Raw genomic sequence first — 16,195 nt, 5'->3', positions numbered from 1 at the left:
AGAAAGGTGAAATTTTTGAAGTAACTAATAATAATATTAGTTTATTAGAGTAATTAGAAAAAGTTACATTTATGTAGCAACTAAAATTCCAAACAAAACAATCCATCCCAGTCAGATAATGTCGATTGGCTACCTCGTTTGTCTGATCTAAGGGTGCCAGACTTTCTATGTTAACAAGCCGACAACAATCCAACTACTGAAGACAAAAATTGGTCATAAAATTGAGCAAATAACTTAAGATATGTTCTCTGATGTATTGAGAAGTACTTGGAAAGACCAGGATTTGTGCCGTTGCCAAAGGCAGTCATTTGATCAACTTTTTTAATTTCCATTTATCAATCCTTGAATAAGGTATTTATCTAAAAAAAAGACTTCTGTTTTATTCAGAAACAAAACTGTGCCTGTATATAATCTGTAAATTAAATTAAAATTGTCATTAATGAAGGACTTCTCATAATATTAACATTACAGAACCATTGTAAGCTGATATTTTTCAATCATGTCCATGTTTAGTTTTTTTAGATACTCATGTACATGACTGACTTGTCCAAAGCAGAATTTCTCAAAAGATGCTGTGTGATTTTTAACAACTTTCTTATATGTTAGTTGTGCAGAACTATAATGTCTTTTAAAAATATGTATAAATGCAGATGATGTTATTAGTTACAATTTTAGAAATATTTTTACAATCTCAATATTTTTATAATAGGTTATATTATAGCCTAATTTAAAATATTTTTTTAATATCCCAGCTGTTACAGGGACAGTGTGTTGACACTTGATTGAGAATTCTTATTACATTCAAGTAAAAAGTAGGGAAAAAATATATAGCGATTTTGAAAAGCAAGAGGTCTGCCTCCTGTGGAAAGCAAAAATTAGGTGTTCCAACAAGATCTCACCCCCTGTCATCTAAAAAATATCAAAAAAGTCGGTAATAATATCCATTTATATGACTGGACAGGAACCTCACCTGTTCTCAACCTTATTGAGAATTTACGGGCCATATACAAGAAGGAAATGAAGTTAGACTGCACACCAAAGGAGAAAATGATGTACAATTTGTAATCAGTTTGGCATGAAAAATTTAAAGAGCATTGAGTGAAAGTAATTCAATTTATCCCAAAAAGAATGAAGGAGGTAATAAAATATTAATAAAATTGTACAGCAGATACACTCATTTAAGTAAAATATAAAAATTTGTTAAAATTATAAAAAATTCATTAATTTACACGATACTGTGTTTGTATGCAGGTATACTGTTAAATTTACTTAAAATTCAAACTACTGAACCAATTTGAATGAAACTTTTATTGAAATTGAGGTTATTTTAGGTTAAATTTATCCTGGTAAAGTAAATAATTATTTATTATATTTTTTACGGATTACTTTGTCTTGTAGTTGTTATATTATTATTATTTATTTTTTTGTACTTTTTTGCGTAATTATAATGTAAATTTTTCCAGATTCAAGGTTTGGGAACCGCATTAAAAATTTTATTTTCTGGAAAATTTGATAAACTTAATTCCAATGAAAATGGTAACAGTTTATTGGCTTTGGGTAAACGTTTCTTCCAGTTAGAAAGAAGTGAAATTGTTGCGCTTTTCAATGCATTTGGAAGGTAATATTTACAACTTTTTTTTATATAGATTATATAATGGGTCTTAGATTAATTAATAATTTTAATACGATGAGTCTTAAAAATATGAACTAGACTTTTAATCTGTGTTCTTATAATTGTGCTATGTATGACTCAACAGATAAACACTTTCTCCCTGCTGATTTAATTTTATATATATTATTAATTATAGCATTATATTTGAAAAATATTAGAGCTGCATTACTGCATATATTGCCATAGATAATACATTGCAGTAAATATTTTAACCATTTTATTGTTAGCTATCAGAGAGACATTTTATTGAATGACATGTAACTTATAAACACATTCAACATCAACTGATGATGGACTAAAATGGCATGAAAGTGCTCCCGGAATAAGATAACATTTTTTTATTTCAATTTGGTGGGTATTTAAATCGCTTTATAAATTATGTGGTTAATTATGTTTGATGAAATAATTACAATTTTGATAAAAAAAAATTATTCCATCGCCAGGAATAATTTGGGAGAGTAACAAAAAAGTTCATGCGGACAAATGCCCTATATTGTTTTATTTTCTCTGTCTGCTATTCTCAGCCTTTTTTCAATAAAAATGTATATTTTAAGAAAATTGAAATATTTTAATGACATTTTTTGTAAAAGTACCCAACATCTTCAAGAGTTCTCTTTTACTTTCCCATCTAGCGCTATATAGCTAGGGAAAGTATTGTAATCGGTCCAATTTGGGCATATGCAGTTTTCATTGGATCTTTACTTTTCACACCTAAGGAACCCAAAAAACCAGATGGAAGTTTTCCAGATGATTGTATGTACATGTGTGTGTGTTTGGTGTCACCCTTTATTGCATCTGAAAAAAAACATGCATTGAACTTTTTAACAGCGAAAAAGGTGAACGCTTGTAACATTCATTGTCATCTAAAAGTCATTAACGGTGATGACACTGTTGATCAAACTACTGTGAGTAGGTGGGTAATGAAAATTTGTGCATCAGAAGACGGTAAAGTGAACTTTGATGATGAACCACTCATTGGTCGGCCAGTTTCTGTGACTGATGGAAACACCTAGTGGAGATGGATAATTCAGTTCAAAATGACTGTCGCATCACACAACATATCCCTACCCAAATGGCACACCAAAAGAACAAATAGGACAATATTGCACAACTTAGATACTGTAAAATATGTTCGCGGTGGATGTCACACGAACTCATAGAAAAAACAAAAGAAAGAAATGTGAAGAGCTTTTGGAAGTTTATCATGACAAAGCAGATGACGCCTTGTTACAGGAAACAAAACTAATGTGCATCATTATGACCCAGAAGGAAAACGATAGAGCATGAAATACTGATGCTACGGTTAGCCGCAATCAAAAAAATTCTTTTGAAGTGTTCTGAGATTCCAAACACTTGTACATAATTGACTACCTGGAAGCCGGGTCTACCTTGAATTTTGAGTGATACATAGAGATATTAAAATACCTTAGGAGTCATGTGTGTTTTGTTCAACAATCCATGAAGCTGATAATTCTGCAACACAATAATGCTCACCATACATATTGCATGCAACTGTCGAGGGCTTATGAAGTTGAGATTTGAACCTTTCTGTACACAACAGACTTGGTGCCCTATGATTTTCACTTCATTCTGCAGTTAAAAGATATTAAATGTTCATCTCACCACGAATGATGAATTGAAGAACACAGTGAGGTTGTGAATCAACGAAAGGCTCCAGCATTCCTCAGTAGCAGAATGAGAAACTGAGACACCAAGTTTTTTTAGTAAATAAAATGAACTTTTACCCTTATTTGTTTTATTTTAATATCTCTTTTCATTTTTTATTTATTAGTGATTGTGCAATACATTTCAGTCATCCCTTGTAGTTTTTTAATGTAGTTTTTGTTTTTTGTTTTTTTTTAATTTGAACATCTTGTTATTTATTCTTTTAAATTATATATATTATTTATGAGTATTATATTTTCTGTTTTCAGGTTATCAAACAGTATTTTTGCACTAGAACAATTTAGAAAAATGATGAGGTGAAACTTAATTTAAAAATATGAATTCATTTTTAGATAAGTAATATAATATATCATCAATTTATTGTATATGTAACAATAATAATTTAAAACGACACCACCACTGATTACATCACATGTAAATAAAAAACTTATTCAATTTTGTCACAAGAGGAGGAAGAAATTTAACTATTTTAATGACTGTTGATGAACATAAGTGTATATGTGTGTGTGTATTTATAACTACTTTTAGTTTATTTATAAATATAATTATTAACTTATTAGATTTTCTTAATGTGAATAATTATCTGTATATTGTAAAATTAAATAAATAGAGGTATATATATTTGTAAATAAATATTATTCTATATATGTATGTTAAAAAATATCAGGGTTTTTGTACAGGTTAATTTAAATTTTGTTATACAATAATTGTTTGCAAGTTAAATATAAGTTTAAATTTTAAAATTTGTATTTGTTAGTTGAATAATTTTTTTATATCTTAACATCACATTCTTCATTTATACTTTGATTTTTTTTTTCTTTCAATTTGTTCCTACTAAGAGTAGGAATGTGATTATAAGATCTGCCTGTCTTAAATTTCTTGTATGAAATTATTCACTATTATAATGTTGATACTTTCTATCTATACATATAGAAAGCAGCTAAAACCAGTCAATTAATAATAATCAGTTATTACTAAAATGGATTTAATATTAATCTAGTTCATATATTTCGCTATTTTTTTAATACAAGTTTTTTTCCCATTAATATATGTTTAAATTTTGGAGAGTGTTTAACCCATTTATTTACTATTAATTATACCCGTTAAAATTTTATTATGCTTAATGACACACCCAGCTGTTTTGACCAAAGCATTTATATTTAGTCGTTCTTTAATAACAGTGACATGTTTATCATTTATAATTATGATTAAAATGTTGATTACAATGCCAGCCTAATCATAGAAGAATAGGATTATGTTGAAGTTTGAGAAAAAATGCAAAAATACAAAATGAAAATACTTTTGTTGTCATTATTATAGTATTGTTGAAAAAAATGGCAAAACAATGACAAATGCGGGTATATCCAGTTGTGGAAATAAGCCCAGAGAAAGAAATTTTTATCATTTACTCTCTAAAATAAGACAAAGAAGAATTTTATAAATTTACTTGAATGTAACTACTGTTTACAAATTACTGATTATAAAAGTAGAAGACTACTTTTGAACTTCTCTAATAAATTTTTCTTCTTCACCTTTTTTAATTTTTTTTTTCTATTCTTCCAATTAGTTTAATTAAATTAACAAAAAAATACAAAACACTTAAGATATAAAAAAAAAAAAATAATATAAAGAAACAAACTAAAATAATAAAAATGATGTAAAAAAACCATCATGTTTGATGAATCAAATATATGATATCACTACTCACTGGCATCAACTTAGAAGTGATCTTCATTCACTGAATCTTGTTTTGGAAAGTCACTAGGCAGTGATGACTGCTGAGTGTGTATTAGTAAATGTAGTGACCACTGTATTGCAGAACAGTTGAATGAAAACTATTTAATCTTTTTTTTTTTCAATAATTTATTCATTAATTTTTATTTCTTAATACAGATTAATTCCAAATTAGAAATATCATTTTCATTGCTCAATAAATAATTTTCAATATTTATTTGAAATGAAATATATTTTGATGGATAAATTTTATAAAACAGACTACAAAATGATCACATAAAAAATATATAAAACAATAATAAAATATGTAAAGTGTGAATTATCACATGAAGTGTACCGACTTGACTTTTACTGTAATGAAAGAGGTTAGCTAAATAAATTATTTTATAATACATTAGTAAGTTTCATAATTTATGCATCATTTTATCAAAATGGTTATAAAACCATTGTAGTATTCCAATGTAGTTTAAATTGTATCTTTTATCTGATACTAGTGGTAGTGTTTGGAACCATCTGAAATTGTAATAATCCATTCATAAATTCATTGTTAATTAGATTTGACAAAGTACAGGATCAAGCGTGACTCATCGGAGTAGTGGAGGATCATGTGAATTTACAGCAAGCTGCTGTTGACAAATAAAGTGAATGGGTTAAAACTAAATATTATTTTTTGGTGTTTGTTTGCACACATGGGAAGCATTCTGTCTAATCTTTATATACTGTTAAGCATTGTATTTAGAACCAGTATGTTGTTATGAAGATTTTTTATTTTTTAAATGACTGGCTCATCTAAAAATCATATTTTTCCTACCCTCTATGCGTTGTTAAAAGAATTAAATTTATTTTAATGTAATCTAATTAAATCAAGTTTAATTAGATTAAATTATATCTTTAATTTTCATTTCAGATGAAATCTGAAATGAAATCTTGTAAAAATCTTTGTCGACTCATCATTTCTCTGATATTGTCTAAAAGTTATAACTTCCAGAAACCATTTGGACCAGTGATCCAAGATGAGGATAATTGTTTCTATGGTGATGTATAATGCTGGCTCATCATGTTAGTATAGTGTGCTTTTAAGGATGATGTAGATCAACATTAATTTTCAAATTATAATTGTACTTGTAACTGTAGTTGTTCTGATATCAGTTCAGTGTCCCTTTCACTACCACATTCAGGCTGCATAAATCCTCCATTTTTAATTTTTAATCATAAACATATGAAATTGTTTTACCATTATTAACCATTCAAATATCACAAAAGATAAAAATCACTACAGCAAGGTTGCGGCCTGCTTTACCGGTACTACCTTTACAATCTTGTTGATTCCAGTTTGGTTGATTAACAATTTTCTCTGTGCTTTTCAAGAAAAGAAAAAATAAAGGACAAAGAAAGAGGAAAAGGTGATGATAAACTCATGTAGGACAGGATGTTAGTGTTTATGTATTATCAAAAAGGGTACTGTCAATGAAAATTAGAATAAAAAATGTTTTAATGGAAAATTGTTACAAATTTTATTTACTGTAACACATTGGCTGCAGTGTCTTTTAATGCATGTAATTTTATGCGTTACAAGACCTCATTGTCCAGTATTCGTGTTTCTACTGGTGCATTACAAGGCACCCATTTCTGTAAGCTTTCACCTCTTCTTACGCTATCTGTCGATCATTGATAATTATTTGTGAATCTTATATTCATATGGTACAGTACTAGTCATCCACATCCAGTACAAATTTAATCCTTCTTATGTCAGAATTTAACCTTAGAATTAATCAGTACATTTTAAAAAAATAGATGATGAATTTTACACAGAAGGGAAGTAGAAGAGAGAATACGATGTCTCACTGTAAAAGCCCATTGAGAAAATACGTACCCAGTATCCCAACTGTTGTTTAATTCTTGTACCGTGAAATCGTTTACTAAATTGCCTCCTGGTATGTAAATCATAAAAAACCAATTCTCTCAAGAAAAGGAAAACCCCTATTTGAAATTATGAAAAAGGTTTTTGTATGAAAATCGTTTAAAATTCTACTCGATTTATTAGTTATAGCTTGAAAAATCTTTCTTAAATTCATCATTAATTAGTGAATCGGGGAAAAACTGTATTAATAAGGAATGCAGAAACATTTTTTTGTTAGTTGAAAGTGAATCTAAATAAAACAAAAAAATAAAGAAATGAATTTAATTTCATGCTCTATTCTCTCTCTCTTTTTTTTTTAAATGCACCTGAATGGGTAAATGCAAAATAATATTTTTTTACAAGTATTACAGTCCCTGTGTAAAATATTTTAAATAAAAACAGCCGTGTTTTCAATCTAAAAAATTTCTATATTAATAAGTACATGTTAAATTTTATTAAAGCAGATGCATGCATAATTATAAATAAATTAACATAAACGCAAAGATAATGTGAAAATAAAATGTAGACTTTGTAATTTTCAGATAGAACATTAATTATATATATTCAGTATTACACTATTTACAAATATTATGTCATTTGCCTACTTGTTAAAATAGAATTTCTCTTACATAATTAACGTTAGAAAACAGTTTACTTGATTTAATAAATGAGATATTAATTAAAAAGTATATTTTCTAAATTTAATTTAAATAAATCATAGATTGTAATGTACTTAGAAATAACACTACCTGAAAAATTACTCATTAAAATATAATATAATATAATATATTATATTATCAGGGCCGTAACACTTGCCCTGAATAATGGATTTATCTGAATAGTGTATAGCTAAAACCTTGCCTCAAAATACAATAAAAACAGTTGTGAAAGAATCCTTTAAATTTTCCTAGTGGGCTTTAAGTAAATGTTGATTCTTATGTACAAAGTCATGTGAACATTTTGATCTATTTTTAATATTAAGTCTTTTGCCACTTTTAATATGTGTGTGCGTTGAATATTAATAGTCATCAAAGAAAAGAATAGAAGCATGTAACAGTGTTATGCATTTTCATAGAAGATGCTATTTCTCATTGATTATTTAAGCCATGAGCTCTCTATCCAAGAATCTTGCATAGATGATCATAGATACATATATTTAAATAAATACACTGCAGGTTTTACCTTGACAATTTTATGTGATTTTTTTAAAATTATTTTTGCCATGACGATTAATACGTTAAAAAGTTAAACCGTGTAATGAGCTTTTCAATTCTAGTCATTTATTACTTAAGTAACAAATGTTGTAAATAATAATTTTAAAATGATATTTATTCTGTTAGCTCATTGGTGTATGGGCATATTTGTATATTGTTTATTTATAAAAAAAGAGGTTCATAATATTGTTTGAAATAAATTTATTTTTATGTTAATTAAGATGTTGCTGTTTATTTTTAAAACGTTATATGTTAATTAATAAACTTTTAATATTTATATTAAAATTGTATAATATTCATATCTTATAATCAATTTGTTGACAAATTAATACAATTTTTCTTTATTCTTTTCACAAATATACTTATAATTCCATACTTCACAACTATTTCCAGTTATTTTCAATTGATAATGGCCTTATTTAACAGTAATCCCGATTATTTCACATCTTTTACAAAGACTGTTTGTGTTGCCTTGCTAGTTATTTTTGTGAATAGAATTTTCTATGTCTCAGACATCTCAAAACTCAACCTTTCTCTTACCAGATATTAATTACAAATAGATTATTAAAATGATCTTTTATACTATTTCAGTTTCTAATTATAAAGATTATGATACACAAATAATAACATAAAATATGTAATTGAAACTGGTAAGTAATATGATTTTTTCTTTTGCATTTTAGTTTTTCATAATTCATTTTAACATTTCATCATTTTACAAGTGACTAGTGTATTTTAAATTAATATAACTTTTTTTAATATGTAAATTTATTAATTTATATACTACATTTCGTGGAATTTCATTTGACCTAGACACAAAAAATAACATCTCTTAAATAGCCGTACCAATTTCCTTTCCGCAAATATTTCTTTATATTTATTTTGTAGACAATTGCATTGGCATCGTTCTTAGACACACCCTGATAAACTTGCACACGAGCCGCCACCAGCTGCTAAAGGGGCGGCATCCCAGTCACCACCAGTACTGCCTCAGTCGAGTCAGACACGTATGCCGACGCCACCTTAAGAGCCATATGGTGCTGTACTCCCTCCAACAGTCTTCTGTTACAGCCTACCGCCATGGCTCTCTTCCACACTGGGGCGCCATAAAGAAGAATCGAGTTCGCCAGATGTGCCTACAGCCTCCTCTTCGATGTACGGGGCCCTCCTCCAACGTTCAATAGTAACTTAACCAAGTTCTTGACAGTCTGCCCAACTTTCTCACTCACCACCTGGACGTGATTAGTGAATGACCACCTCTGGTCCAATCACACTCCAAGATACTTGGTGATCTCTTGTGATTGGATCCCTTAGAAGAGAAAATGTGTACTTCAAAATCAGAGGAACATGGCGGCCAGTTAAAATCAGAGTGTGATTCTTTCTCCAAAACTGTCCTCCCCATCTGCGTGGATATTTTGCTGAACCTGCTGTAGCCCCCATCTTCCAAGTGTACATTACAGTATACAGAGAATACATTCAAAGTGTAGTTTTCTACAGCTGGGAGCACAAAACTTTTATAAACTTTCTTTTACTTTCCAGTTTTCGAAACTGGAAACCAAAACTTTCAACTCCCCAGTTGAAACAAGCCAGCTGGCAAGGTTCTTTCAACAGTTTTTTGTCTAGCGAGGCATTTTGCCCATTGATTTTTTGCATGAGCGACCCAAAACTAATGCTGCTTACTACTACAAGCTGTTGAACGAAGTGAGGACTGCATATCGCCACAAAAGACAAGACCATCCGATTTGAGAGGCCATCCTCCACGATAACGCCAGGCCCCATATTGCAGCTCTAACAGTCTCAAAACTAAAAGAAATGCACTCGACTCAACTTTATTATCCTCTCTACAGTCCGGACCTGTCACCCTGTGATTTTCATTTGTTTGGGCTACTTAAAGAAGCTGTAAGAGGGCAATAATGTGAATATGACGAGGGCATGGAGGGATTCATGCACAATTGGCTCCTGACGCAACCAGCTTCATTCTATCATACTGTGACAAGAAACCTACCTTCTTGCTGGGAGAGATGTATTTCTAAAGCAAGAAACTATAGAAAAATAAATTATATTTGCCTTTTATTTTTCAATAATTTTTTTTTTTAAATAAAATCCCATTTATATTTAATTTACCTTTGTAGAATCTGTTGAATTGTGCTGATTTTTTTTTAATAATTTTTTTCATACCTTAATGAGATAAGCTAATTTTCACATTTCTGTATACATTTCTTTAATGTGGTGAAATGAGAAGCTCTGTCAGAATTTGCAGTGTCTGTAGAATTTCATTCTCCAGTTAAAATTGAAATAAAATCGAGAAAAAATTAAATTTAGCTTCATCATTTTTTTAAAAACTCCCCCATCATGATCCAATCTATCCAAAATATAGAGAATTAAATTGTTTAATGTTTTCCCATGCTTAAATTTTATGTAACACCCGATTTTTATAACTAGTGAAGTGTTCTTGTATTTTTAAAACATTTTGAGCAGTTGTTTTTGGAACTCATTCTACAGAAAACTTTCACACCGATTTTTTGGGGGTACAAGGTTCAGTAGTCTCATCTCTGGAAGAGCCACCAGGAATTTAAGGTTGAATAGAGCGTTTGTAATCGGTGATAAAGACATTTTAAACAATTACATAAGTTTGTAATATGTTTCATTTTTTCAAATTTTTATTTATTTTGAGCAGTTAATTTTGTTATTACAACATTGTCAAAAAAGTTTTGGTAAGGTTTGAAATTATACATATTTAGGCAGAAATCAAATTTCTTAATCTCTTTTGGCTTGAATCAGTTTTCTTAAAATTAAATTTTGTACCATTTTTTTATTAGTAAAGCATGTTTTACTAAAAACTGTTCAGGCTAAAATCCATGGAATTGTACAAATTTTCCCCCAAAGTTAGTGTTTTGAATTTGTAATCTTACTTTAGTTGAAAGAAAAATGGGGTGAAGTTTTCTCTTTACTCTTAACTTAAAAACAAAGCATTTTAAGATGTGTTTGCATGAACATTAAATTAAAATTTTTTTAATTTTCACTACTAGAACATATCCTAAAATGATTTCAATTTCTTTATGACACATTGTAAAATTTGTCACTTTTAGACTTCTTTGTTATCAAGATAAAACTTGGTTGCTTTTAGGTAGTAATGTTTAAAAAATAAATTAAGTTGGATTCATTGCTGTATTAAAAGTTTTTTTTTTTTTTTTAAATAAACTTGATAGTTATTTTTTGTTTTAAATAACTTCTAACTTGTAAACACTGACTGTAATCGTAATCAGTTGTAAGATAAAAAAAATAGTAAGTATATTTTTAACAATACTTTATTTATTAAGTTAGATACTTAACATTTATATACAATAGCTGCTACACAATATTTAAGTTTATAATGTATTAGCAGTCGACTAACCATTCCTAAAAGACTGTCCTTGTTGGGATTGATATTGTCCATGGAATTGATATTTTGTGATTATAAACTGCAGCTACTTCATGAAATTGAACCTAATAATAAGCCACAAAGTGTTCAATTTGTAATAATTATGTCAGACTTCACTTCTGTTGATGAAAACAATCGGCAGTACATTTTATTTACTTAAAAATATAAAAAAATAAATAAAATATTTGTTTCGAGGATATGTTTTTTTTAGAGATTAAACTTTCAATCTAGTTCCATTACATAACTGTGTTAACTTCAGATTTTTCGTAAGTATAACTGAAATATCTACTTTTAATTTTAATGTGTGAGCTAGTAATCCTGATACTGATAAAGAATTCAGTTTATTAATGAATGGCATCCTCTTTGCTCAAAACTGTATTAATGGAATAGTATGTTTTTATGTTCACTGGAAATTATTGCAGATGCAGCTATTTATGGCTTTTATTCATTCATTTCTTGGTGCTAGTATCACACACTTATAAACACTATGTATCATTGAGCAAATTTATAGACTAGAAACCTTTTTAATCAATTCCGCCACTGAAGAAACTACAACATAATGATGGTGAGAGTGGAGCGGAGCAAGTACTGTGGTGCACTGTTGGACTAACTTGTGGGCATACTTAGAAGGTAAATGAATAAAACTTATAACTTCAGTTTCGTTTAACATATTTATATCAAAGTGGAAAACTTTCTGCTCAGTTCCTGCTATGAGTGTGCAAACGTTGATAGAAATCAGTTCCATACATTCTGAGATTAACATTGAGCAAAAAATCTCAATAGATTTATTTATTTATACGTCTGTCTGAAATGTATAGATTATCTCCTGATCTATCTCAAAAAGTCATAATGAATTTTCAAGATAAAATGGACTGTGAGATCATTATTTGTGCTAATCAATATAAACCAAATAGACTAACATTTAGAAGATTAGAAATGTTAAGTTATCCTAATCTTTATATTTACTGATGTTCAATCTTTTCAAAAAAGAATAGTCACTTATTTTTTTTTTAATTAAAAAAAAAATGTTTTCATGTAACTCAATGCAATACTATGGCTTACTACAAAGGAGCCTTGTGCTTCTATTGACATTTTTAATAAATTACCAAAAATCAATAAAAACTTGTTTCCATATAATAATGGAGCAAAAGGATTAATTTATTTTTTCTTTAATGAATATCTTTAATTTACAACTTCACGCCTCCTCGGGAGCGAAGAAATAATGAATATTCTTAATACCTTAACGTTCAAGGGAGCTAAGGCCTCGGTCGATGGCTTATAACCCGAATGTATCATGTAAATTTGTAAGTAATCGGTCGGTTGGTTCTACGGTGATGAGATAACGAATAAACTTCTATAATAGTAATAATCATTATGCTTTTATTTGTGGATTTATTTTAAGGTACCAACCTTTGAATTAATTATTATAAATAATATTCAAAGCGAATATATTACTCAAGTTGGTATCCCTGCAGAATTTCAAATATCCCGCTAAGGGAAAAGGGAAATTCCAAGATGGCGCATCCAAAATGGCGTCCGTGGATCCGACATTCTCTCCTACTCAGGTGCTCACCAACCATGTTAATTTAAATCAATATCTGTTCTGCCTGGCAGCTGATGAGCTGTCCGTCTGCGGGGAGGTCCAGTCAAATGAACACCTGATGTTTGACTGCCCTGCTCTTGAGGGGGGGGGGGGCAGAGACCGAGCCACCCTGCAACTTAGAGGTGAAGAGGAAAATTGGCCACTCACAAGCGGCGAGTCAATGTAGCGAGAGTTGCATTATCGGACCGTGTGGGAGTTCCTTGATGCGGTTCCTATGTTCAACCGACATCATTAGTTTACTTAAGGGAAAGACGCCTAACGCACTGCTGTGGGAAGCTAACCTTCAGAATTGGCTGACCACCAGCCAATTAGGGCTCCAAGCGCCTTAATATGATGGACAAGTACTTGCTGGCATTCAACGACCTAGGTGTGGCAGCGAATTGCTGTCTTGACAAAGTAAATTTTAATTTATGGCTGTCATATATATTTTTAGTATTTGACGGGGTGCGCCTACCCATTTTAGTAAATATATGACAAGTGAGCAGTTGAGACACGTAAGCCGGTGGTGTATGGCACCGTGCTTAGCCCACTCACGCTGTTAGGTAAGCTCTGGGAGCTATTTAGGAGACTGGTAGCTAAACTGTTTCGAGGCTCAGTTACCGTTTGTGGCACAGACATTCGGTCTTATGCTTTAGAGCGACCGAATGGGGTGGTGGCGGGAGAAATGCCAAGCAAACCCAATGCTATGCTCTTCGCAATTTATTCTGGTAGCAGCAAACAACCGTACGTTAGCCTAGGCAATGAGTCATACATAAGAAAAATTTCTTTATTCAGGTTTGTGTAAATAATAACTGAATGATGTGTCATTCTAAACATTCAAATGAAACATTAATCTCTACAAACCGTTTGTGATTCATTCAGAGATTAACTTGTTTTTACAAATGATTCTGTTCAAATTTATATTGTATTTGTAGTTATATACAATATATAAATTTTTTTTTTAATAATATAAATTACATTATTACAAACAATAATATGAATCATATGATTTTTGGCGGGCAGTATGTTAAGACTCAGGTTTCTCTTTCAAATTTAAATAAATTTTTTGTTCCTCTATAAATTCTCAATTTTTTTTGTTACTCTTATTTAATGAATTTTTCTAATGGATTGGTCAGTCTAGTACCAGCCATCAGAGACTCAACATGTATTAAAACCTGTCTAGTTAATTGTTGTGTGCCAGAAGGATACAGTTATTGTCCGATTATAGCTTTCTTTGAGATCAATTCTTGAAAGTTAAAGTAGTTGTAGCCTTAAGTGAAATTTTAAAGGTAATTTATTTGGTTAAATTTTGTTGGCTCTATTCTTATGATAGTGAATTGATTTTATTATTTTGCATATTATGTCTAATTTACATGGAAAAGACATTACCACCAAGGGAAAGAAATTATACACAATGTTTTACATGACAGGAGAAGTTGCAGTTGGAATGCTTGTTAGTGATCCTGAAAAAGTTGTAGACACGTGTTGCATGTGTCTCAAAAGGAATAGTTTATCGAATTACTGGTGAAAAAGCTTCAGAAAAAAAATTCAGTTCTCGCAAAGGAATAAAACACAAAAAGGAAGTGACAAACCCAGACAGTTTTGATTGGAATGCTATATACAATTTAGAGTGTTCAAATTTTACTTAACCAAGGGCTGCTTGCCTTCTGTAAGGAAACTTTTGCAAAACTAAAAAGTGATGGGGTATTTAATGGGAAAAAGAGTATGGACACTTTTTTTTATTAAGCATGGGAGTGTTTTGATGTGCCAATTTCAAAATAATTATCCACACCAGTGTTGAAATGGGATTCATTCCCAACTGCTTGACAGTATGGAAAGCCAAATTTTCCTCAGGTAATTATCATTCTCAGATGAACCGCAACATGTTTTTAAAGTGGATAAGAGAAAAATTAACGCCTAACTTGCCAGTAAACGGTGTCATTATTTTAGATAATGCTTCTTATTACAATGCTGAAAAAAGCCGAGCACCGAATTCAGCATTAACAAAAAATCAATGGTTGACTGGTTGTGGACTAACAGCTTACCATTCCATGAAAATTTGACAAAAGTTCGGTTGTATGAGACAATTAAAAAAAATAAAGATCATCTGAAAACATGTAAGAAAGATAAGATATTGGAGGAAGGTGGGTTCCCTGCTTTGGAAAGTGTGTTCGCCTATCTGGTGGTAGGCGTAAATATCATACCGATTTGAATCCCATTGGGATGATATAGGCACGGTGAAGAACAGCCAAAAATGTACAATTTACGACAGCTGCAACAATGGAAATTTGTCATAAAAAGTTTACAGAACTCTGTCGAGGACTGGATAAATGTTGCAAACATATTACAAAAACGAAGATGAGTATCGCACGCTGCAAGGACCTCTAAAACAACAAATTGAACATGTCATCATCAATTTGGGAAGCGACAGTTCATCAGAATTGGCAGAAGATGAAAACATGCAGTAGGGAGTGAAGTGCTATATATTCAGCAAATTTGTAATTATTTACTGTAGTTATTTGTATTATGCTAGCGCTAGTTAAAAAATTCATAACGAAATACATTATAACTTAGTGTAAAAGTTCTACTGAAAAAAGGATAGTTGAGCAAGTAAACACCATTATAAAAACAGAGAAAAACAAGAAATATCTACATTTCAACGTAATAATTATATTTAATTTTTTATTTACTTTATGTATTTAAAAATAAGTTAGCTAAATATTTATGTATTGTTTTATTCGGTTATGAATTTATTTATTTTTTTTTTATATAAACATAAGACTAAAAATGATTTAAAAATTTATGATGTGAATTTGTTTATTGATTGGAATAAACAGTATAAAAAATTTTAAAACAAAAAAATTATAATTATATAAATTAATATTAAAAAATTAGTTATGTTAAAAAATTACCATAAAATTAAAAAACAATTATGCTGTATATATACCATAAAATTATTATACTGTATATATACTGTTTTCCAGAA

At 29.8% G+C, this 16,195-nt stretch overlaps 1 protein-coding gene across 6 annotated transcripts in view; it reads left to right on the top strand.

Annotated features, from left to right (window-relative positions):
- Window positions 1-4,105, top strand: part of Ero1L (endoplasmic reticulum oxidoreductin-1-like protein) — a 147,995-nt gene extending 143,890 nt beyond the window's left edge. For all 6 annotated transcript variants that reach the window (XM_075371914.1, XM_075371912.1, XM_075371913.1 and 3 more), the window contains 2 exons: window positions 1,464-1,618; window positions 3,607-4,105. In XM_075371914.1, coding sequence (XP_075228029.1) covers window positions 1,464-1,618; window positions 3,607-3,658 — 207 coding nt within the window. In that variant the 3' untranslated portion in view covers window positions 3,659-4,105. The remainder of the gene's footprint in view (window positions 1-1,463; window positions 1,619-3,606) is intronic.
- The last annotated feature ends 12,090 nt before the right edge of the window (window positions 4,106-16,195 follow it).

Source organism: Lycorma delicatula, chromosome 7 (assembly GCF_047948215.1).
Source record: "Lycorma delicatula isolate Av1 chromosome 7, ASM4794821v1, whole genome shotgun sequence".
Classification (NCBI taxonomy): domain Eukaryota; kingdom Metazoa; phylum Arthropoda; class Insecta; order Hemiptera; family Fulgoridae; genus Lycorma; species Lycorma delicatula.
This window is presented reverse-complemented; position numbering and strand designations above follow the sequence as displayed.